This window comes from Mchenga conophoros, linkage group LG22 (genome assembly GCF_057382185.1).
Source record: "Mchenga conophoros isolate Kocher_MC1m ecotype Shallow Benthic linkage group LG22, M_conophoros_male_GT1.1, whole genome shotgun sequence".
NCBI lineage: Eukaryota > Metazoa > Chordata > Actinopteri > Cichliformes > Cichlidae > Mchenga > Mchenga conophoros.
In genome coordinates this window covers 10260212-10283560 of record NC_140546.1, presented here as the reverse complement: position 1 = coordinate 10283560, position 23349 = coordinate 10260212, and the positions used below count along the sequence as shown (strand labels likewise).

General features: G+C 40.0%; 2 protein-coding genes across 3 annotated transcripts in view; one reads left to right on the top strand and one right to left on the bottom strand.

Moving 5' to 3' along the window:
• The window catches only part of nfatc1 (nuclear factor of activated T cells 1), a 51185-nt gene extending 40846 nt beyond the window's left edge, over positions 1–10339 (top strand). Inside the window, exon 10 of the mRNA XM_085263553.1 lies at positions 7449–10339. Coding sequence (XP_085119679.1) covers positions 7449–7504 — 56 coding nt within the window. The 3' untranslated portion in view covers positions 7505–10339. The remainder of the gene's footprint in view (positions 1–7448) is intronic.
• Positions 10340–14906: 4567 nt separating this feature from the next.
• slc52a3-2a (solute carrier family 52 member 3-2a) lies at positions 14907–22500 on the bottom strand. Of its 2 annotated transcripts, none has more exons than XM_085262717.1 (4): positions 22368–22500; positions 18325–19350; positions 17882–18005; positions 14907–17755 (listed from the first exon to the last, which is right to left on the bottom strand). In XM_085262717.1, exons 2-4 carry the CDS (start codon positions 19332–19334, stop codon positions 17546–17548), a joined length of 1344 nt encoding a protein of 447 aa, XP_085118843.1. In that variant the 5' UTR covers positions 19335–19350; positions 22368–22500; the 3' UTR covers positions 14907–17545. The 2 variants fall into 2 exon arrangements, with proteins under 2 accessions (XP_085118843.1, XP_085118844.1); XM_085262718.1 differs by lacking the exon at positions 22368–22500 and adding an exon at positions 20393–21558.
• Positions 22501–23349: the final 849 nt, after the last annotated feature.

Below are 23349 nucleotides of genomic sequence, written 5' to 3'. Positions count from 1 at the left end.
ACACTTTTGTCAGTGGTGAGGTAACACGAGCAAAGCATTTGAGCCCGATGTGAGCCAGCGCATTATGAAATGCTTTTTATGGCGTGTTGTGGCTTGTTAGATGTCAGAAATGTACAATTGATGACCAGAGATTTAGGCTATCAGAGGAAAAATATTTTGGAATAAATCTGTGAGTCATACCTGACTCTGTTAAATCACTCAATTTTATACAGTAAAAGGCAGTTTTACAAATTTTATTATGTTTAGAAGGAATTGTTAGCTTTCTTTTTATTTGTTTGTGCTCTATTCACCAATATTCACATCTGCCATGTGTTACTCATTGCTCATTTACTGGTGCATCATTAAACTCAATAAAAAGCACACACAAAATATGCTGTAATGCAGTGGAAAAGTCCCAGGGTAAAGATTTATCTTAATTATGTAAAGTTTGGTGCAGCGGTTAATACTGTCGCCTGCAAAACTGCACCTTTCCTCGTCGTGTGGAGTGAGTGCCCTGGTGTCCTTCTGCAGTCCAGAAACAGTTTATTAGATTACCAGGTGATTCTATGCACTGAATACCTGCCTGAGGTGATGGAGACGAGTGAAAATAGATGTAGAGACTACTTTACGAATTTGGTAGGGCAGTTATAATTGAAGAGGCGGTCTTTACGGTCTAAAAAGTTGCTGGGAATCAGTGTGTGTGACAGAAGAAGCATTGAAGCTACAGTGTAAAAGACACTGGATTTACATATGTGTCCTTTTGATGAGCTTTTAGGTTAAAGCACTGTATGAATGCAGTCTATTTGCTGCTGTAATTGCTTTTTCTCTCCTTTGCCTAAGTTATACTGAAAGATGAATCCAACCTTTTTTCTGTCTCGTGTGCAGAGACAAACTAACATTTATTGATCGGCACTAAATGCAAAGTGCAGCTGAGGTTTAGAGGAATGTTATTGGTTTTACAGATACTTGGATTTAGATACCAGAAAAACGAATCTTTGTGACTTTGCTGGATAAGATAAGATAAGATAAGATAACCTTTATTAGTCCCACACGTGGGAAATTTGTTTTGTCACAGCAGGAAGTGGACAGTGCAAAAGTTATGAGGCAAAAATTAGAATACAATAAGAATAAATACAGTACACAACTGTACAGAATAGAATAAAATAAAATACTATATACAGTTTGGGTCAGACCTCTGTACTCCTTGTCGTCCCCATCAGTGATGAGGCCGACTATTGCAGAGTCATCAGAGAACATGGTGAGAGATCACCATGTTATTAAAATTCACCCCGATAGCATCAATCTCCTCCTTCCTGAGACATTTTCACTAAAAAACAAAAATATCAACCTCACGGTGACAGTAGATAAAAAGTCAGGCCATCGCCGGAGTCTGTTAGACTCTTCCTACGAGGGCCATAACTGCCTGCAAGAAATCTACAGGCGATCTGTCCAAGAGCTCTTGAGATATTTCAGTCTGGACAGACCGACAGAGCGGCTCTGGCGTCCTCCGAGGCTGCTGCTGGCATGGCTAAAGACGATTCCACATTTGAACTAACAACATTTGGCGAAAATGTCGACAACCAAAATTTGACAAAGGATATAAATACAAGATCACGGTTTCCTCTCCCTTTCTGTAATTCTATTTTATTTAGACATAAAAAGTTTCCAGTAATCTATTGTTCAGACATTTTTAAATAATACCTGAGTTTAAAAGAAAAACTTGGCTGAATCTGTGGTGAACTAAAGAACCGCTCTGTGGGACTGACTTGCAGTAACCCAGTAGGAGCCTCATAATGTGGGCCAAGAACATCTTGTGGCTTGTGGCCTGGATTTGACGTGGCAGTAAACTGGGGGAGGGTTCGTGGTGTTTTCTGCCCCCCAACTTTTTTTTTCTCATTGTATCAGCGCAACTCTCCAAGCTGACGTATTCCCTTCGTTCAGCGAGGCTGCTGGATATCTCGCTGCCGGATCGCCTCGTCTGTAGCCTTGTATTATTACAGGCTGGTTCGTGTTGGCAGCTTCCAGCCTTTAATGAGGCAAACAGCGCTGTCCTGCTAATTGTTTGGGAGTTCCTTGGGGTTTCCTGGTTGGAGAGCCGGGCTATATCAGTCCGATCCAGCTGCTGTCAGCCACCATGGGAGAGGAAACCAGTTCCTGGATTACTTCATATCAAACCCCAACATCCACGCTCTACAGCAGATGTAACGCTTGATAAAAATTGCCTCAGTATCTTCCGTTAAATCATATTCATATTGATGATTATCTTTGAGTTTGGGTTAGAGTTAGATGCATGAACATGCCGGTAAAAGTATTTATTATTTAAAATAAACTCCTGATCTTAATCAAAAGATTAAGTTGTTGTCATGTGAAAATTTGAAAAATGAAAACTTGAGTAATTCAGTGACGACTGAACCAAAGCAGCATCTGCTGATAATGAACATGTGATAAGACTGAAAGCCTCAAGGCAGCTACTGAACAGAGCTCGTGTTTATTTTAGAGCCTGCCCAATACTCCAAGTTGTGGCTGATGCTAGTGCCTATATTGATTTTTGGAACCCAAAAATGATCCATCAATATGTCAGCTGATATTCTTTTTAGACACTCGAGCCGGGCCTGCTGTTGTCAGTTAGTCAGAGCATGTTTTGGCATTTGTTAGGACCCAGACGCTCCTCCCCATAGCTCCTCCTTCAGCTGCTACAGGGAAAATCGAGGCCTTTCAAAGTCAGTTGGCAGACATAATCCGTCCATCGTGTCCTGGATTTGTCTTGGGCTTGTCTCCTAATTGGAGAATCTCAAAACATCTCACCTAGAAGGCATCCAAGATTCATTCTAATCAGATTCTTGAACCACCTCAACATACTCTGTTAGAGAACAACCCCTCGTGAATGAATGAATGAATTAGTCACTCATTTCAGCTGCTCCTTAATCACTCCTGGTTTCTAGTCGTACACTATTCACAGTTTAAGTCCATAGGTGAGGGACGAACAATAGTAAAGGTGACCAAACCATCAGTTTGTGTCCCCCACCTTACAAAGAAATCCCTAACTTGAAATCCTCCTTTCAATGCAGAGCAGAAAATTGGCCTTTTCCACCCGAGAAAACTTATTTCACAAGCTGCCGTGAGTTTCACTCGGTAACCCTGTCTGCCCTGTTGTTAACTTACTCTGCTGCAAATAACCCACAGTCAATGCACTGATGAGTATATGCCCATACTGCTACAGGCTATCTTTAATAGACCAACATATCAAATATATTAACCACTATAATGCTTCAATTCAATTTCTTTGATTTCTTCCACGAAAATCATGTTTAGCAACCTCCCTTTCCAGATTATGGCGTAAAAACAAATTTAGTTCCCTCAAAGTTTTGATCAAAACCACATATTTATTTCCTTTTGTGAAATAAAATAAGGGCAGATGTTACCATGCGTCTCTGTGTGTTTGTGGACTTGTTTGAAGCGTCTCTGTCGCTCAGCTCTCTTAAGCAAATCAATGTGACCCACATGACACAGATGTCACACTAGTGCTGGGCCTATTTTTAGAGCTTTGTTGTAAACACACTTAGAGATCGATAGATTGACTTTATTTTTTCTTTCAATTAGACCCTCCACATCAAATGTGACACCACAACGAAAAGTAGGCCATGGTAACAGGCACATAAACAGTACATGCCGTGGCCTCACTGAGGCAAAAGATAAATTTTTACTGCCTGCCTGCCCTTTGTTTCATATCAGAATAAACTGAATTATGTCTTTTTTACTGTTTCAGTCTCATGTGAAAGCCATTGAGCCAGATGTGGCGCATGATGATGCGTAAGAAAAACATCTGCACGGCATAATTCATCCATGATTTGGATAGTTACCGGACAGGTGATGACATGATGTGGAGGCCTGACGATGTCTTGATGTCCTAAATTTACAGCCGGCGGCCTGGCTCGACGCGCGCGTTGAGAAGTCGGTGTAATAACGTGCCCCTGAGCCCTGAACTCGGCTGTTATAACCTTCCACCTCCAGATGCACAGAAGGTCAAAGCCAGATCAAATAGAGGAGAGGAGGTCAGTCGGTTCAGTCGGGCCAGGAGAGCACACATGGCGGTGGAGCGACAGACTGTAGGAGGGTGGAGATGAGGTTTGGGAGTTTATTTCTTCAGGTTCAAGTATGTCTTCTGGTAACACCGGTCTCACATTCGCATGAGTGGTGGCAGTACGCTGTCCTGGTGACGCACGCCAAAAGCATCTCGCCTTACCATATGCACACAAGAACAGACCGTTCTGATTCTACTGTTACAACAACAGAACCTGAAGCTAAATTCTGGAGAGTTTAGATTGCGTGCAGCCAAGTCAAGCCTCCTTCAAGACGATTTCATGACCTCAGCTGCAAGATGGAGTCCACTGCACAAGAAGTCACTGCCGGTTTGCACTGATGAATCATTAGAGGCTTTGCAACGAATTTCAAATGAAGCACGAATAAAAGTAGCCGATGATTAGCTGTAGGTTTATTTTCCAGTCTTTTTCCTACATTTGCTGAGGTGATCAACTTGTCAACGTTGTTTAAGCACCAAAACTGTGCTGCTGTTATTGCGCAATGTTCGGCTATGTCGTTGATTTAAATTGTTGCCGCCGCAGTCATAATTTTCACGATGCCAAGCAGGTCTGACAAATGGTTCAATTTTCAAGGATAAGTAGAAAATCCTTAAATTTGAAAAGTTGTAGTCAGCAATATTCTGAGTGAAGAAAAATGCCTTGATTTATTATTTGAACTTCAGCACGTCATCCTGACCACATGCCTAAATGCACTGAGTTGAGTTTCTGTTTGACTGGCTGATTAGTTATTTGTGTTAATGAGCAGCAGAACAGATGTTCTTAATAAAGTGTGTGTATTTTCATTTTTATGGATCCGCTAATTCATTAACTGGCAAATCATTTCAGCCCCGTTCATCAGCATGCAGCTAAAACCTAAAAGGTTCCTTTGCAGCCTTCTGTTTAATGTCTGCAAGATGATTTTGGTACAAAAGTGAAAGATTAGATCAAATACCTTTGACCTAGAAGAAGAGGAAATGCGAAGATTTTACCTCTAATTTTACATTTTAATAATGCCGGGGAAGCTTGTCGACAGGAAGTGATTTAAAGCGCCTGCTGCCTTGCCTCCTTGCCTTTCACCGACTTTGTTTCTTATGAGGACACATTGCTGTGAATCTCAGCCTCATATTTGCATAATAGCTTCAGTGTGTCCATGTGTTTCTGTGCTACAAGCAGGAGTTACCGCTGCTGTACTGTAGATATCAAACATGCCAAACAGATCTCATTGTTCCTTTATTAATCGCAGTCCGTCAGCGAGCCAAGCACATTTACTTCATGTCTAGACGAGCGTAACGTATCTCTCTGTAATTGTAAACAGCTTCGGTGAGAATCTAGATGATTTTGGCGTTTTGGTACGAAGGTTTTGCATCCACACATTTAGGTGATTATGACACACTTTTATTATTTTGTTTTTCACCATGACAGCCTCCTACGCACACTGATTCCTTTTTGGTGGGTATGTGTGTATGCTGACATTGAGCAACACATGCAACCCATTATATTTTTGCGATAGGAAGTGTGGGGTATTTCTGGTAGGAAGTGTCCGTGCCAGTGCTGGGTCACTGAGGAAAGAGCTGCTCTGTTGCCTGCAATGAAAATAGATGGTTTTAAGAAGGAAAAAAAAACATCTTCCATTGTGTGTGTGCGTTGGGGGGGGGAGGCTGCTGCTCTGACCAGCCAGACAGAGGGAATTCCTCTCTCAGCCCTCTGGCTTGGTTTCTTCAGGCCAGATCCAGGGGTCTCCCCCTTCCCCTCTCACATTTCTCATCATTATGAAAGGGGAGCGGACGTGGGCTTAACCTAGATACTGGGTTAAACCGTAAACAGCAGACTAATGAGGGAGAAACTGACTTCCAAGTAATAAATGTGTTTACATTCACAGTTTAAAGAACAGTAAAAATCAAGACAGACGAAAAACAACACAATCAATTATAGTAACCAAAAATGACTGATGTCGGTGCATTCATATGTACGTATAGGTTTTTCTTGTGTAGCAGCTACAGTCAGTCAGACTGTGTAGCTGCTCTTTGAACACGGCACACCATCTGTACACAGCTGATAAAAAGAGATAAACAAGTGCACCTGGAGGCAGCAGGATGTTGCATCATCTCTCCTGATAAAAAATGCCTGGGGACCTCCAGTGTAAAGTGATTCTATCAGACTGACTCAGAGGAAATAACAGGTTCTGTATGGCTCAGAGGAGTTTTGCTCACACTGGCAGAAATAGCACCTTATAGATGTACTAACAAGTGTATAATAGCCTTGTGCAATGAGAAAAGCAAAGTTTTACTAAGCACATTTACTTTTTCTGGGCTCTCTAGTTATCCTTATAAGGGCATCATTTTAAAAAATGCATGTATTTGATGAACCCAACAGCGAACAGGCAAAGTTAGACCAAGCCTTTAAAAAACAAAAACTTTATTAAAACCTTCATTTTTTTTCATAAAGCTTACAGATAGAGCTGGAAGCTTTGCTCCTATAGGCTCAGACAGCTGGGGAGCTTCATGTTATACTATGTGATGTACTGAGCATTTCTTCTTCTCTCGCCTCCTCCTCCTTTCCCTCCCCAGGTGTTTATATGTCACTGCTGCATGTGTTTTTCCTGTCTCCCTATGCTCTTTATTTTCTTCCTAACAGAAAGAAACCTCCTGCAGACCCAGGCTCGGGGAGGTGCCCCTTTGAGCCTGGGAGGCGTCTCCTAGTGCTACTTAAAGGAGATTGTCTGATTGTAGGGGGTTTTCTCCGTTACTGCGTAGCTTCTTACGTTGCAGCACCTTTAGGAAGCTGTTGGTGTGATTTGGCACTATATAAATAAATTTGAATTGAGATGAATGAAAACTCTGTGTGTGTTAGATGTTATAAAATGTCAGTGTTTGTTTTTGTGTGATTGCTGAAACTATTTCAGGCTCATCTTATGCAAACTTGCTGCAAGAATTAAATGAACATTAGAAATTCAAAAGTAATAATAAAAATGAGCCAAGAATTAATCCGTGTGTTTTAAAGACTTTATCAGGTTTTATCATGAATGTTTATCAGTTGACATTTTTGTGCTGAACTTTACTGCACCAACTGTTTTTCTTGGTTTTTATTTGGTTATATCAATGCACTATAGCCTCTTTGTTAGGTTCAGGTTCAGAATAATTCCCTTCAGGAGCAGTAACCCTGCCAAATTAACACTGTGTGCATAAAGGTGACACACTGCCCACTTTGATGAAAACACTCCGAGACAAAACTGCGAAAAGAACTGAAAAGTGACCAAAAAAAAAACATTGCATCAATGTTTCAAGCTTGGACTGAATAAGAAGTGAAAAAGAGACTTAGAACGGGCCTTTTTAGGTATTTTGGAGGAAACCTGAAATCCTGATCATCCTTTTCTCTCTTTTCCTTTTGCAGTAAACGAGATCATCAGGAACGACTTGTCGAGCATCTCCGTCCACAGCCACGCGTAGTTTCCCGTCACCACAAGTGACAGGAATTTTTTTTTAAAAAGGGAAGCACCAAATGAATTTGACATTATGCTCCACATGTTTGGACTAAGGCATGCAGGAAGCAGCAAAAGGAAACGCAAGGAGAACAATTCTAAATGTATTGTCCAGATGATCAGGGTCCAACGTGTGCCTTGTTTTTCATATATAATAACGTTACATAGAACCTATCCAAGGTATAGATTACATGACTGACATGTAAGTTAAGTATGTAGCAACCAAACCTGCCATTTCCAGCCTTTACAAGAAAGTGTGCTTTTAGAGGACCAAGATTTGCTTTGTTGTTGTTGTTGTTTTCTTTGGGGTTTTTTGTTGTTTTGGGGGTTTTGTTTGTATGGCTGCGGTTTGTAAATGAGTCGGTGCCCATGAGTTGTGTCATTTGTATATAAATTTGGATGTGTAGTGCTCCAGTTTGCATATCTGGCTTTACAGAGAAACCATTTAAAAGACAAGTGCCTTTTTGACTGGAAGCAAAAAGACATGGCCTTGGCTTCACATATTCAACCTCAAAATTTCAAATTAAATATATTTTAGGGGCAACTTAACTTACATTTTCCTGAACAGTGGATACTGTGGGCAAAAGTGACAATTAAGGGATTATGGCGAATGCAAGAAGATAGAGTACATGCAGCGTAACTTGCATGTAGTCAGCAAACTATGTTGTCTGTTATACTGTGATGTCTGTCTGGAGTTCAGCCTTTCATTTTGGAAATGGAAAGTTGGATTTTTCCCCATCATCATACTGTTCAGACATAATTTTCTTGCAGAGAACCAACAACAAGCACTTATCCACTAAACTAGTGGCATTTCCTGTCAATGTTTCATTAATGCAGGGGTGGAGCCAAGGACAGCCAAAGGTGAAGCCAACCAGGACTTCGAAAAACTATAAACAAAAAAAATGGCACTAGCGATAGTCCTGGATGAACTGAAGCCGTATCCCAAAAGTGAAAGTTTGCAGGGTAAAGGTTTTTCCTGACAGACTATAGATGTAGTTCAATTTGTATGTTGTAGTTAAATACCTTTCTGTGTGTCAGCACAATTTGACACATTATGGCAACTGCTGTATTGATTTCAGCCATGAAGTGGGCAGCAGCGGCGTCCTGACTTACATCCTTAACAGACAACTAGCAAATGGCTAGTGTTTTGGGCAAAATTGGTTTCCTTTCAGAAAAACCAAAAAGCGAGTGTGTCATTTTATTTCAATTTGGGCATACAGCTTATGAACAAAAGCACTGGACCACCTACACATTACACTTACAGGAGCTGCTCAGCCATTAAAACCCACACCACGAAACTCCTGGTACACAGTTTTTGTGCTGTTAATGTGAGAGGAGGTTTGGAGCTCTGCAGTTATGCATTGGCGACTTGTACCCAGAATGCACAGCAAACCTGCTCTGTAGCTTGACGTGGTCTGACACACCTCCGCTTTGCAGTAATACAACTTATAGTTGATTGTGGAGGGAAGAAAGCAACTGACTTATTTGTAAGAGTGGCATCCCCTTACAGTACCACACTCAAATTCAGTGAGCTCTTTAGAACAACACATTCATTCACAAATGTTTGCAAAGGCAGAATGCATGGCTAGGTGCTTAATTTCATACACCTGTGGCAATGAGACTGAAAACACCTGAACGATTGAGAGCTGTGTCCCAATACTTTCATCCATTATCGGTACTGTATCAGCAAAAAGCAAAGTAGAAATGGGGGTTTTGTCTAGCATGCTTGTATAAATAATTATCTTAGCCATCCACTGAATCCTAATCATTGATGACTATCTGTTGCAAGCCCGGCTGCAAACCAGTTTTTGTGCAATAGCATTAATAGGAAGTGGAATACTTCTCTTTGAATGGCTCTCAGCTTGTTTAAGAGGGATGCAAATAATCACAGAACTGGAGTTACATTTAGTAACCTCTATTTTTCTAGCAGAACTTTTTTTGTAAACACCATGACCATTTTAACAGCTCATCCATCAGTTGAAATTGTAATTATCTTATGAACTTTAGCTTCAATTTAGCAGCATAAGACTTTCTAATTGTAACTGAGTGTTAAATGAGCCCTCATAATGTGCTACTACATGCCTGCATAAGCAAATGATAAGTGACACAAAAAAAATGCTAAGCTGGAAAAATAAATAGTCATCTGTTTCTGCCTGGCCACCCCATAAACTTGTCTGGCTCAGCCACTGCATTAAGTTGACAAGTCATTTCCTCCAACCCAGCCGTTAACTGCTTTTTACACCTTTTTTTAGTCATTTTTAATAAAAAAGAATACATACAGACTTGAAAAGTAACAAATAAAATGTTAGCTGCAGTAATACTGGTTCGACTTTTTAAAAAAAATCATCTCAGTTTTGATGAAGCTTGACTTTTATTACTCCCTGGAAGCTATGCAACATGCAGGTAGCATTAATCTCTGAGAGAATGTAAACATTCACCGTCATATCTCTAATCCAAAGATTACTTTGCAGCGGTGAACAGCAATACGAATATACACACATTTTTGTTTTTGTATTTTCATATTTATTCTCTTAGCATGAGCTCAACGTTTATTCACGTTTATCATACAGCTTGTTTTAGACGGTTACATACTGCATACTGTGGTTTACCTGCTAATTTGTCAGCGCTCGCACACTTGTTCCCAGTTTTATATGTATTTATGAGTCTTAATCTGTGTAACTGAAGAGCATGAGAGAAGCCATACTGAAATGTTTCAGAGGAGAAGGTTACTCTTTGTCAGTAACTCATAACTCTCCTTTGTCATATTTTGTGTACTTGTCAATAAATAAGCCTTCATCTCTTTGATCTGCGTTGTCTCAGTTTTACTGTAGGAATGAAATCAGCAGTTTTATATGTACATTATGTGTGTTGTCACAACAAAGGCGGCAATTTGTCTCATCGCCTTAGGTTAGAAAAAAGACTAAAAGAAATCATTAGTTTACATACTGGTAATATGGTAAAGGTAATGGACCAAAGGTTCCCTCGTAATAAGTTTGTTATACTGAACTTTGAACTACAGATCTGTTCAGAATTTATAATATCTGGCATAAATACATTTATTATTAATCCTCAATGTTTCAAAGAGCACAGAGAGTGTGTTATTTTAGCTTTCACAGCACACAATATCCTCTCCTCTTTTACCAAAGATATGAAAACATAACAGCCAGCTGTTGGGATTCATTAGATAACTGTGTATAATCATTACAACCATTAAATGCTGCCCTCGCTGCTATATCTTTAAAAAAAAAAAAAACTTTTCATAACTGTCATTTATAATTGTCAATTCTAACTCGACTTCAGTTGTCAATCTGTGGATTCATAGCAGTGGTAGGAAACCTTGAAGTACTGCATGTGTTTCCCACATTTGTTCCTCATTTTGTTTTATTTTTGCAGAGCAGAAGTTGCATCTCCACCTTTCCTGTCCTCTTATGTTGGCTTCTTTTGTGACTTCTTGATTAAGGCCAGACCCACGCTGTGATCCTTTTACCGGTGCCGCTGAAGCTGCTGTAAAAAGGTGGTGTCGCTTTTTGCATGCAAGGAGTCACAAAAGCCTTCAGGATAAATGTCTCGCTTGCTGGCTCAGAGTTATCTACATGGGAGGGGCTGTAATCTGAGTTTCCTTGCTCTGAAACATCCTCTAAATTGTGAGACGATCATGTTAGGCTCCACTTCACCTCAGTTTGTGCATAAAGATCAACCTCAGCTGATATTTGCTTTAAGCACTGGGTCAAATGTTGTTGTTGAAGGTAACTAGGTCATGTCAGTCATGTTCCATGTTACACATCATATACAAATCAGGTTCCAAGAGTGTATTCATTTAAATATGTTATGAATGAATTGAAATGAATGGAGGGCAAAGGGTGCCTTTTATTACGGTAAAAGTAAAATATGAACACTAAAGAAAAATTCTCAGTAAAAATATCTGTTAAAAAAAAACTTCTCAAACCTTGATACATTGCATGTGTGTTTTTTCCTAAGTCAGAATTAAATTTAAGCAGTGAAACGGTGAGTGACAGTGTTTATAAGTTCTTTATACTGAGTCTTACTATAGTTGTCAGTGTGTTTATTTTACGCGTTCGTGATAAACACACACTTATATATAAATTGGGGTGTTCGTGATTCAAACGAGTACTTTTGCCAACTCGCAGTATTTTTTATTGTATTTATTTTAGTTCTAACAACCAAATGCAGTGTTTATTTTACATACTGAATCCAAAATTCGGCGGTTGTGTTTGCAGTGTGGGGTGGAAGCCTGGATGATTCTAGCCCTCAGTGAGTTAACATTTAGACGTTGACTTCTTAAGTTTTGAGAGTGCCAGTTTAGGAAGCCAACGTATGACTGAGGACCTTTTTTGTTATTTTACAAGGAAAATGTTCCAGATTAATGTCTGCATCATCGATGTACTGGTTCATAGCTGTTTAGCCATTATTGCGGTGGCATTTCTTGCCAACAGATGTATTCATCAGTGTTAGGAAGGTTATAAGGACTATAAAGGTCAAGGTGAAAATAAAGAGAAAAGCTCCTTTCTCCTTCGGCTTAAGTTTGAGAAATCTGACCATTGACTGTATAAAAAGGTGGATGCTGGCACTGTGAAGTCATCACTTTGTCCATTTTGAAGTCTGAACTTTAAGTTTATAGCTGATGTATCTTCATTTATCTTCATTTTCTTGATCCAAAAGTGACCATGACATGTTCACTAGCATGCTATGTACATTATATACGGGAAATTACCCCCTAACTTTAGTAAGCTCGGTTAGCGATGCACATTAACAGATACCTGCAAAGTAATGGGGACATAAAATACTAGAACAACCATCCAAGCATGATTTCGTCTGACTCTGAAAATCTGATATGGAAACAGCGATGTTAAAATCACAGTGGCTACATCTCTCATATAGGCTACATTTATCACACTAACAGAGAAACATCATTAATATAAAGTGACATGATATAACCAGAAAAAATATTGATACTTTTTACAACAACTAAGTGTTCTTGGGATTATCAGAGCTCTTGCGTGAAAGCAGAAATCAATCCTGCAACCATTAACTCCTGACTCGTCCAGTGTTAACCAGTATCTGCTCTTCATTGTTTGATTGGAGCTAAAAATAAATAAATAACATAACATAACCATTCATTTCCAAAAGCAGAAACATTTGTGATGCAGCAACATAAAATGTATATTCAGAAAGAAAACTAAAAGTACTGTTCTGAGTCTTGTGTGATAACCTGTGTGCTCCTGATAGTGCTTTCAGTGCAGCGTGCAGGATTTCTTTCTCAGTTATGGTCCACACTGACACCTTGTGGTCTGTGGGATTTCTGCTTTGCCTAACACAATAAATCTCAGCGCTCAGCTGCTGGTTTCTTTACATTTGTTTTTCCTTTATGTTTGAGAATGTCACAGCCAGTACCGTCACGAACATCCTTCACACTTTGCCAGTAGGAAAATCAGGACGTGTTTTGCTTGCCTGCCTTTAACCCAGTTGTCGCCTTTTAGGGAAATCAGGTGTCATTTGTACTGTGTGCGCTGTAAAGTCTGTCATTTTTGTTGGCCTTCAAGCAGCAGCTTTACACACCTGGTAAGCACAGACTTTGAGTTTCAGTGTTTTTTGTTGTCTGATTATATTCATAAATGTCATTTCATGTCATGTCTGTTGTCGTCTTCTTATTTAAGCCTTATTTTTAAAGAAAAAGTTAATAATACACAGATTTTTAAGGTCACAATGTTACAACTGATTCTCAAAAATGCTTGTGTTTTGAAAACTCCGTTAGTACAGTAAAGATTCTCTTCTCTTTTTTAAAAAAATCTTTTTGAAGATCAAAATCAATAAATAAAGTTGCATATGTTTTTTTTATTTCCTGGTAGGACAACTAAGTTGAAACTGTATCAAAAAATATAAAAATGTAAATGATTAAAACACATTTTATTATACAGTAGGCATTTCTGTATTTATATAATACCCTAGCATTTATATTACAACATATAGACTTATTGGTCTCTTTATTAGGTACACCTGTTTAACTGTTCGTTGACGCTGATATCTAGTCAGCCAATCACATGCCAGCATCTCAATACATTTAGGCTTGTAGAATGATCAAGACCATCTGCTGAAGTTGAGAAGAAAGGTGATTTAAATGACTCTGAATGATGCATAGTTGCTGGTGCCAGACACGCTGGTCTGCTGGTCTTTCCCCATGAACATTTCTGGAATTTACAGAGAATAGTTTGAAAATGAAAAGATATCCAATGAGCGGCAGTCCTCTGGGCAAAAATGCCTTATTGTAATAATTGTTATAATAATTAAGGCAGTGCTAAAGGGAAGGAGAAGAGGGAGGAGGTTTCAAATACATAGTGTACCTAATAGTGTTTGGTGAGTGGATATGTAAAACATTTGAATCTTTAAACCTCTATTGGCAGCTTTTCACTGATTTTCTTTTCTCTCTGTTTTCAACTACAGTCTGGTAAGATGGAGAATTTATCCAGCAATGCCACATTCAACTCCAGCAAAGCTGAGCAATGTCTTTTTGCACCAACTCACATAGTGATGCTCTCAGTGATTGACATCTTTACTTTTATCATCGGGGAAGCAGTGGTAGGGAAACTGCTGTGGATCATCTTCACATCCAAGAAGGCTATAGATATCCTCAACTGTAATTTAGCTATCTTCCACACTGTGCATTATTTTACATCCTTTGTTCATTTAATTTACCTGTTTTTGCTACCACAGTACCAGATAATACTGCTCAAGGTTTTGCTTACCTACGCACAAACAGGAGGCGCATCAAGTTTGGTTTTTATATGCATGGAGAGATATATTGCTGTGGTTTACCCCACATCTTACCATCTGCTGAATAAATACAAATTCAGGGAGATGTGTGCTCTGACAGTGTGGCTCCTTACTGCAGTTACTGTTTTGACAAGTAATCTAATTAATATCCCCTCTCAGACAGCTAAGGTATTAGGAGCTATCCCACGTTTTCTGGTGTTATTCAGTTGCACAATGATGATCTACTACAACAGAAACATCTTGATAACACTGATGAAATCAGCACCAGAAAAAGATGAGCTGCATCCTGCCAAGAAAAGAGCCTTCCTAACCATCCGGGCTACCACATTCATCAACTTGTCATGTTATATTCCAGTAATCATATTGCAAATGTTCATGTATCTGCACCAACCTGCATATAGTTGTTCAGTAATACCTCTGTGTATAACATTAGTGTCTATTGCTAGTCTTGGACATCCATTGTTTTACCTGTCAACCCAAAGGAAGCTGCGCCTCTGCTTAAAGAGAGAAATGAAAGCCAGATGACTGTCTATCAGTCCATTCTTGTCATTTAAACTCAAGTTAAGGGCATTTAGATAGAGTGATAGACAGGTATATGTATGGGAGGGTGATGGGTATAACAGCAAAGATGCAAGGAGCAGAAATAGTGAAAGTTTTGATTAATTGAATCTTTATTTTGAACATGTTGAAAAAGTATAAAAAAAAATAGAATTAAAAGAGACAAATGAACAAAGCAAACAAAAGGAAAACGAGCAACCACAACTCCAAATAACGTAAAGTAGATACATTTAAATACCTGAGGTCAACCATCCGAAGCAATGGGGACCAGATGGATGAGGATGGGAGTGCAGGCAGCGTGGAGTGGGTGGAAATGAGTCTTAGAGATGAAAGAGGAAACTTTCAAGAGTGAAAGAGGTTTAAAAGATGGTCGTGAGACCTGCTATGGTTTGGTTTAAGCAGAATGGAAAAGATTAATAATTATTTCAGAGGGACGACTCAGTTTGACTTTGGAGACATTGTTAGAGAGGCTGTTTCCCAGAGAAACCTACCTGAGGGATTAATTAAGATCTATCTATCTATCTATCTATCTATCTATCTATCTATCTATCTATCTATCTATCTATCTATCTATCTATCTATCTATCTATCTATCTATCTATCTATCTATCTATCTATCTATCTATCTATCTATCTATCTATCTATCTATCTATCTATCTATCTATCTATCTATCTATCTATCTATCTATCTATCTATCTATCTATCAATCAATCAATCAGGAGAGAGTGGATATACTGGCCAAAGGATGTTGAATATGGAGCCTCCAGGCAGGAAAAAAATAGGAAGACCTCAGAAGATTCAGTGCAGTGAAAAGGGACATGGAGAAGGCTGTTACAGAGGAGGATGCTAAGGATAGAGTAAGATGAACACAGAGGTTAGCTAAAGCAAGGAGCTGTAAGAAATAGTCTCAGCTCCTTATTTAGAAATGTCTTTCTGTTAGCAAATGCAGAGATTTGTTTTCAATAGGAGGCCTTCTTTAAACTATTTAATGAACTGTGTGCTGTTTAACTGTTTTTTATATATTATAATACACATTACACCATGTGGGGTAAAATATTTTGTCTGTTAGTAACACAGGATGAATTTCAGAGTTGCTGTTTACCGTAAATGTTCTTTTTTTTTTAAATTATTATTATGTCACAGCCTGATCTGTACTAATACTGTGTGCTGCTGACTTTGACAAGTAGAGAGGGAAAGCTGAATGATCAGATTTTAGTACTGTCTATATTCATAAATGACTTTGTGCAGTGGTATAATATTTAATAGAACAGAAGTAATATTGTGCTGTTCCTGTACATTCACATGAAAATGGCCACAAGAAACTATGTGTTGAGATTCCTTCTGCTTTGCTTGTTGTTTTGAGAATATCACGTAAATTTAGAGGAGCCGATGTTTAAGTGTAGGTTGTAAGAATCATGTTGTATTTATAAGTTGTTTACTTAAAATAAATAAAAATCAGGTCATGTGCAGGTTGCTGAGAAAAGAGGTGAAAGCAAAGTTTAAAAAAAATTGTTGCTTTAATGTAATAATTATGTTATTTATGTAATACTGTACACGGCATGATTAAAACATCTTATTAAAAACCAATAAAATGTTACATTGCTTAATCATTACAGTAGTCACTACACTAAAACCACAAACTGAAACAGTAAATGTAGTTCCATTTCTTTGGGATTAACTTTACTCCTTTAATTACACAGGAGCAGTTCTATTGGTGCTCTGCTCCTGCAAAAAAAAAAACTCCTTCATTGTTAAAAGGTGTTTATAACTGGCACAACTGAATGGTTTAAACAGGAGGATCCCAAACACCTGCAATAGATGCATTTTGTTTCAGAGACAGCTAAGTTGGCTTTTACAGCCAGCCAGTGGATTTGCAATGTTGTTGGTTTTAACCTACAAAAAATCAGTGTACAATAAGAAATTCTCTGTGTTTCTTCTTTCAGCACTTCCCACACATTTTATTTGACTTCTTTCTCGTATCACACCGCTCACATGCAAAATTGAAATGTCTCTCGAAATGCTGCTGATAATAGAGCTGTCAGTGTGATAGATTGTCTGTGGGTTACGGTATCTAATAGTGACTTTAATAAGTACCTGATCATACGTCATCTGCCATCGGCCAGGACCACACAGGCCCAGCAGTTTGTAGCAGAAGAGTTCACCCAGATGGTTCGCAGATAAGTTGCTCACACATCAGGTCTGCTGGCTTTTGGTTGCTAATTTGCGCTGCAGTCAGCAAAATAATGGTTATTATTTAAATTAGTGCATGGATCACCTGCAGAACGCCCGTACGCACTTCTGGGTGATTGTGCCTAAGTTGCCCCATTTAATATGGCTCAAAGTTTGTTATTGTCCCCACTTTTAAACATAATTTATAGCGCACTGCTCATGCTCCAGAACATGTGAAAATCCCAAAGCTGTTATCAGACAGAAGATCAGCCAAACTAACTGAAATAAGATTCTGGGATTCAGACTAACTCAGACTAACTAGCACTGTTGACCTGTCCCATGTTGAACATCATACTTATCTGGCTCAATACATACATACATGTACTCGTTGGATCATAGCAAAAGCAGGAATATATAAACAGATTTTTCTCATTTCACTCACAAACATGCGAGTCATTACTGAGTCTGTTTCCAGTGTCTTCTTTGTGACTTCAGGAGCATTTTGTGTTGCACGGGTCTCCGGATGAAAAGTAGTCGTACACACTGACCAGAGGAAACATGGTCACAGCTCCCAGCAGAGAGCCCAGCTGCACTACAGCTCCACACCACACGAGGGCGCTGTGGCCTTCATCACGGAGGATCACCCCAATAATCACCTTCACATAGGACAGGGTGAGAATAAAGAGGACCCAGGCCAACACCTGTGGAACAGAAGTAGGTGAGTGCTGCTGTGTTTCTGCTTATCACAAGGTAAAGAAGTGCAACTTGTCTCCCAACAGGAAACACTGTGAATTGTTTGAGTAACAGACGTCTACCAGTGCACTCACAATGATAACACCACCTGAGGTATCATTAACCAGCACTGGGCATGGACTCAGCACTGCCATGATCATAATATAAACTCCAACTCCAGTGCCAATCACTGTGAGGGCTCCCATGAACAGCAGGGATCTGTGAAATGAAACAAATGACATCCCGACTGCAGTTACAGATGCTCTAAGGTTGATATAATGTGGCACAAACATGTGAAGCTGTGGGGGAGGGGCCAGATGAACTATAAAGGAATTTGACATTAGTTGTGCTTAAACAGAGAAAAAGCTAAATAGCATTAGAAAAATATAAAAGTGTCTCCTGTAAGAGGGTTTAAGCAAGTTTTATTCAAACATTTCCATTATTTTTGCATTAAAAACTATGGAGAATATGAAAGAGTCCTGAAGATTTATTATTGTTTTAGCATTTACCTTGTTAAAATTGCCAATGGCACACTTACCTGATTGGTAAGAACATGGCGATGAAGCATGCCAGAGGGTTGGACAACGCAGCTAAACTGGCCGACAGGTGGTAGGCGTTGTTCCCGTACGGCATGCACGAGTAGGACTGCACCGAGGGAAGAACCGTGTTGCTCAGAGCGTTCACCCAGGCCAGAATCCCAAAGATATAAAACACCTCCATCCAGCTGTAAGAGCCGGTGCCAAAGCTGCTTCTGGGCTTCTGGTTTTCTGGTCTGTAAGGATCCATCATTGGCTTCTGCTCGACCAACTCCCTGTTTTTTGTTTTTTGTTTCACTCTGTTGGTGTATCTGCTGTTTGGCTGCTCCCTGGCCACAGATGGATGGTAGTTCAGGAGCAGGAAAGCCCCCAGGCACACCAGCATCATGGCACTGAGGAAGAAGAAAAACACCTCAGTCGAGAAGTTTGCAGGCTGATACTGGGCCTGGAGGTTAGAGGTCACAGAACCGTTGGGAATGTTGAGGGTGTAGTTCACAGACTGTGTGCTGTTTATGCAGTGGACGACCCCTGCACCTTGGATCAAAGCCACAAGAGACGGCAGCAGGCCACTCACACCCTCCCCGATGTAGTAGGTGGTCAGATACTGAGACTTGAGACGCATCATGAAGGGCAGGAAGGTGACGGAGGAAGTGCAGTCAACAGCAGCGAGGAAGAAAGTTAAAACAAGGAGAGGCACGCTGCGAGCCACACCTGCTACAACCACAGTCTCCTTCCAGAAGAATCCCAGCAGGAAAGTTGCTACAGTGCCCAGGCCGATGATCACATATATGACAGCTCTCTCGTTCAGGGTGCCTGGTCGGAAACGATGCATCAGAGTGACGAAGAGAGGCCCGATGTTGGCCATCTGGATGATGACTGAGAGGTAGGAGGGCAGGTACCAAGCCTCTGGGATCTGGGGGACAATCAGAGGCAGCTCCACCCACAGACCGTTGATGGAGACCCAGGAGCCCATACCGAACAAACATGCCAACAGGTGAGTGAGAAGGGACATGTTGCTAGGTGGGTTTCTAGAATGAGACAAACAAGATGTTTAAAGTAGACCTTACTTATTTTATTTATAATGAAATCTCATATTTAACAATAAAATTTGATGACTCAGAACATTAGCTGTTGTGTTTCATTCTAGCTTTTTTAACAAATAGACCTCAAATTGCTCTTAAATGTTTTCTGGGTTCAGCATCTAAAATTCTGAAATGTTGTAAGAATATCTGTGATCACTCATATTATAAATGATATAGATACCATATAATGTATATATTGATGATTTACTCTACACAAAGAACATTATTAATGAAAGAAACCCAATAAAATGAGGAGGGAACCTCTCAAAAACTGCAGTTACCGTAGTAAACACCTCAGCCTAGCTCAAAATTGTCCCCATATCCTCTAATGTTAAACTATAGCTCTTATACAGTGTCATGCAGTATTGTGCAAAGGTTTTGCTTGAAAGGATGCACTGATCATCTAATTGCTCTTTGGTACCATAATGCTATTTTGTCTCTGTTGTGTTGTTGATATTTCATAGATTCAAGTAAAGAAATGAGAACAAATGATGTGTTTGCAACAGGCTGCTAGTAACAAAGTGCCTAAAGATACAAGCTAAAATGGTTCTTTGCTAACTTGGCTGTTTTGCAAAGCCAAGTCACTGGTTCATCCTTTGATGTGTGTTTTTTCTTTAATGCATGAATGCATCAAAGGTCTAGGACTGTACTGAAAAACCAGCCAATGTCCAGAGAAACAAACTTTGAAAGACACAGTGATTTTGGCCTCTGTGCCTAATTTTCCTCATCACAACAACTATAACAGTGGCGATTTTTGAATAACCTATTTATTTGGATATTGATGAAGTCTGAAACTGGGACCTTTGCTTTCTTGAACTGGTGTATTGCACTTATTGAGCTGGACCTGTTGAATGTGTTTGTGTCTTTTAGAACATTTTTCATTAAGTTAATATAATATGGAGACAGGTCAGGCCAGGTAGCGAGGAAAAAAAACATTGAAATGTGCAACACAAAAGGATAATACAGGAATGCACAGGTATCAACACACCATAACACAATAAACACAGACAAGCAACATGGGAAAGAGTTCCAGTGTGTACATCTGATCTGGGACCGCTACAATCTTTCGACTGCGCCTCCAGCTGACCCGATGTCCACATCATGGGGGAGGTAAGCGTTGGAGGTGGCGTTGGATCCGGGGTAGAGAGGGTGATGCGTCAGTGAGTGCTTATCAGTATCAGTATATGTATGTGTGTGCGTGTCCATAGTTCAGCTGAGACAGTGTCCTTCGCCCTGCCAGGCTAAGTAAACGGTCTTCCAGCCAACCCAGGTGGCCTTGTAGGGAATGGGAAGGAACAGACTCAACACAGTCGTTATCAGGGAGTTGTTGTTCGGCTCCAGCCTTGAGCTGGCGCCGAAGGGGTAGCCGGGTTATGATGGTAATTGAGAATTTCAAGCTGTTTTTTAACACTCCGACACTGGTCTCTCAGTCTCCCGTTAATAGCTGCGAGCTTCTCCGTGATGTTATTAGCCGTCGATTCTGTGGTCTTGTCACTCTTTTTGCTCACATAGCAGATTCTGAGACCTCACGACCGCAGCCAACTGATCCGAGGTGTAATCCAGCTCCGCCCAGAGATGTTGTTCTGAGTTGATTCTTTCCTGATGTAATCCAACATACATACGCTCAAAGGTGTTATTCTGAGCATTCACTGCTGTCATAAGCGCCTCCAAGCTCTTAACCATGCTGCCTTCAGTGAGCCCTTTCTGAGAAGTCATACCTGTCGTTCCAATCCCAGCGGGCAGCCTTGGGGGGGTTTGAACAGCCAGTTCCGCTTTCTTAATTCTCCGATAAGCCAGGGCCAAGCCAGCTCCGATCAGCAAGAACCCTGTTATCATGGTTCCGAATAGGTAGATATCTTCAGCGTCCTGGCCGATCCTCTGCCACCCGTCCATCGTGTATCCGGCAGGGAAAGTCCCTCCAGGGCACTCGGGCTCTCCCGAGCCCAGAGTTCTCGTTAAAGGGTGTCAATAGCATTCAGAGACCAGTTGATCAAATCCATAATTCTCTTTTAGGTTTTAGACACAGACTGTGAGAGAGTGTTCCAGGGAAAGTAATACAAAAAAGACACGAGACTAGACAAGGACATAAGAACTAGCAGGAAAGATAAGGGAGAGGAGAAAAGTGCGTCCGCCTCCTCCGAGAGCCAAAGGCTGAAAAATGGTGTATGGTGGGGACAAAAAGTTTAACCATAAAGTATTAAGACTTTATGGTTTGAGGTTCTGATTAGGATCAAACTTGGCAAGCAGTGCTTCCAGTTAAAGTAATGCGTGACCTTTTATGTTTATTTGACTGTTCCGATAGCTCTCATGGAGAAAATACTTTATTGGCTTAGCTGTGTCATTCCATCTGCAAAGAACTGGAAATAATTAAACTGAATAAAACCTTAAGATCCCAGATCTGATAATGTGTCACCATCATGAAGCATCCCAGTAAAGGTCCAGCACTTAACTACTGGGCTAATGTTTACTCCTATTTTAAGGAGCTTATCTTTTCATTGTTTTATTCAGACAGTCACTTCTGTGAGATGGAACAAGTTACATGCAAAGTGCAGCGTATAAGAAGATGTTTAAATAGTCTGGCTTCAATCTGCGTCAGATATGAAACATACAGCAAACAAAACACGACCACCTACCGCACTGTGATCTATTACATAACCTGAGAAAACATCTGATCAGTGCATTGTTTATTTAAATAGAAACTTCATGCAGTGGAGACACTGATCAAAGAAACTGTAAAATAATAGTTTGAAACCAGTGCTACAAAAGACAGTTCTCCAAGTCCCTGAATTTGTTCCTTTACCTTATGAACACATTATTATTATTTAAAAAAAGAGTCAAATAGTCTCAAAATAAACTATTCTGAATAAATGGCTATGAGCATAATGAAAAAAACAAACTTTTTTTTACAATTTTTAAATACTTTCATCGTTAAACTCAGAATATGCATCGCTGCAGATACTCACATTCAGTTTGGTGGAGTTGTTTGAAAAAATCTGCAGACACAAAGGAAAGGAGAAGCCAAAGTCCTGCTCAATAAACTGTGTGTGTGTGTGCGTGTGTGTGCGCCAAAGGATTAAATCCTGCTTGGGGCGAGTGGGTGTGCGAGCATGTAACCAACCATGACACACGTTGGGTTAACTGATCATTGTCCTAACTTTACATATCTTCACTCTCAGGGCTTTTGCATCATCACATGTTAGGATTTCAAGTCACAGCAACTGTTTCTTTTGCCTTGAAGGAATCGTTGAGTCGGCACTCAAGAATCTACAGAATCCATTAATTCTGCTTAAGGGGATCATGGGAGCAGAGGGGGAAATGGGTGTTTACGTGGCTGAGTTACAAAAACTGCATGAAAAACAAGTGCTGTAACTTGCTAATTTTATTCATCAGCTGATTTTCTTACATTAATGTAAAGCCAGGGTTCTCAAAGTGGGGCGCACGAGAAAAAGTTGGCCCATGGCAACACTTTATGTGGTCTTTGGCAAAAGCAAGGGAAGAATGCACTCTACTGTACACTCATTTCATTTATCTACAAGTCATGCATTATAAAGCACTGGAGGATGAGAAGGGAACCTTTAAACCCTGCTTTAAAGGAACGGCTTTACATTTGCACACACCAACCTCTCATCCTTCAGCTGTAAAAACCACAATCTGGCTTTTTTTAGTAGCTTCAGGTTTATTTCACATTTTGAAATGAAATCATTTCAGTGGTTAGTATTGTTACCGTTCTAATTTTTCCCAAGCAGCTGGTGGTGGCGTCAACAGGAGTAGAATTAGATAAATTATTAAAGATGGTCAGACGATAGTTAGAAGCTGCGTGTGAATTAAGTGCGTGACAGGTTCCTGAATTGACACTGGATGGATGTTGTATGTCCAGACCTGGTGGGGAAAAGGGATAATCCCTCCACACCACTGCAGCAGTTTACTGACCAAAGGAGCAAAATG

Coding starts and splice junctions, on each gene's coding strand:
- slc52a3-2a (XM_085262717.1), bottom strand. CDS start 19,334: ATGTCCCTTCTCACTCACCTGTTGGCATGTTTGTTCGGTATGGGCTCC. Junction 18,006..18,324: donor GCCATGTTCTTACCAATCAG/GTAAGTGTGCCA, acceptor TTCATTTCACAG/ATCCCTGCTGTTCATGGGAG. Junction 17,756..17,881: donor CCTCAGGTGGTGTTATCATT/GTGAGTGCACTG, acceptor TCTGTTCCACAG/GTGTTGGCCTGGGTCCTCTT.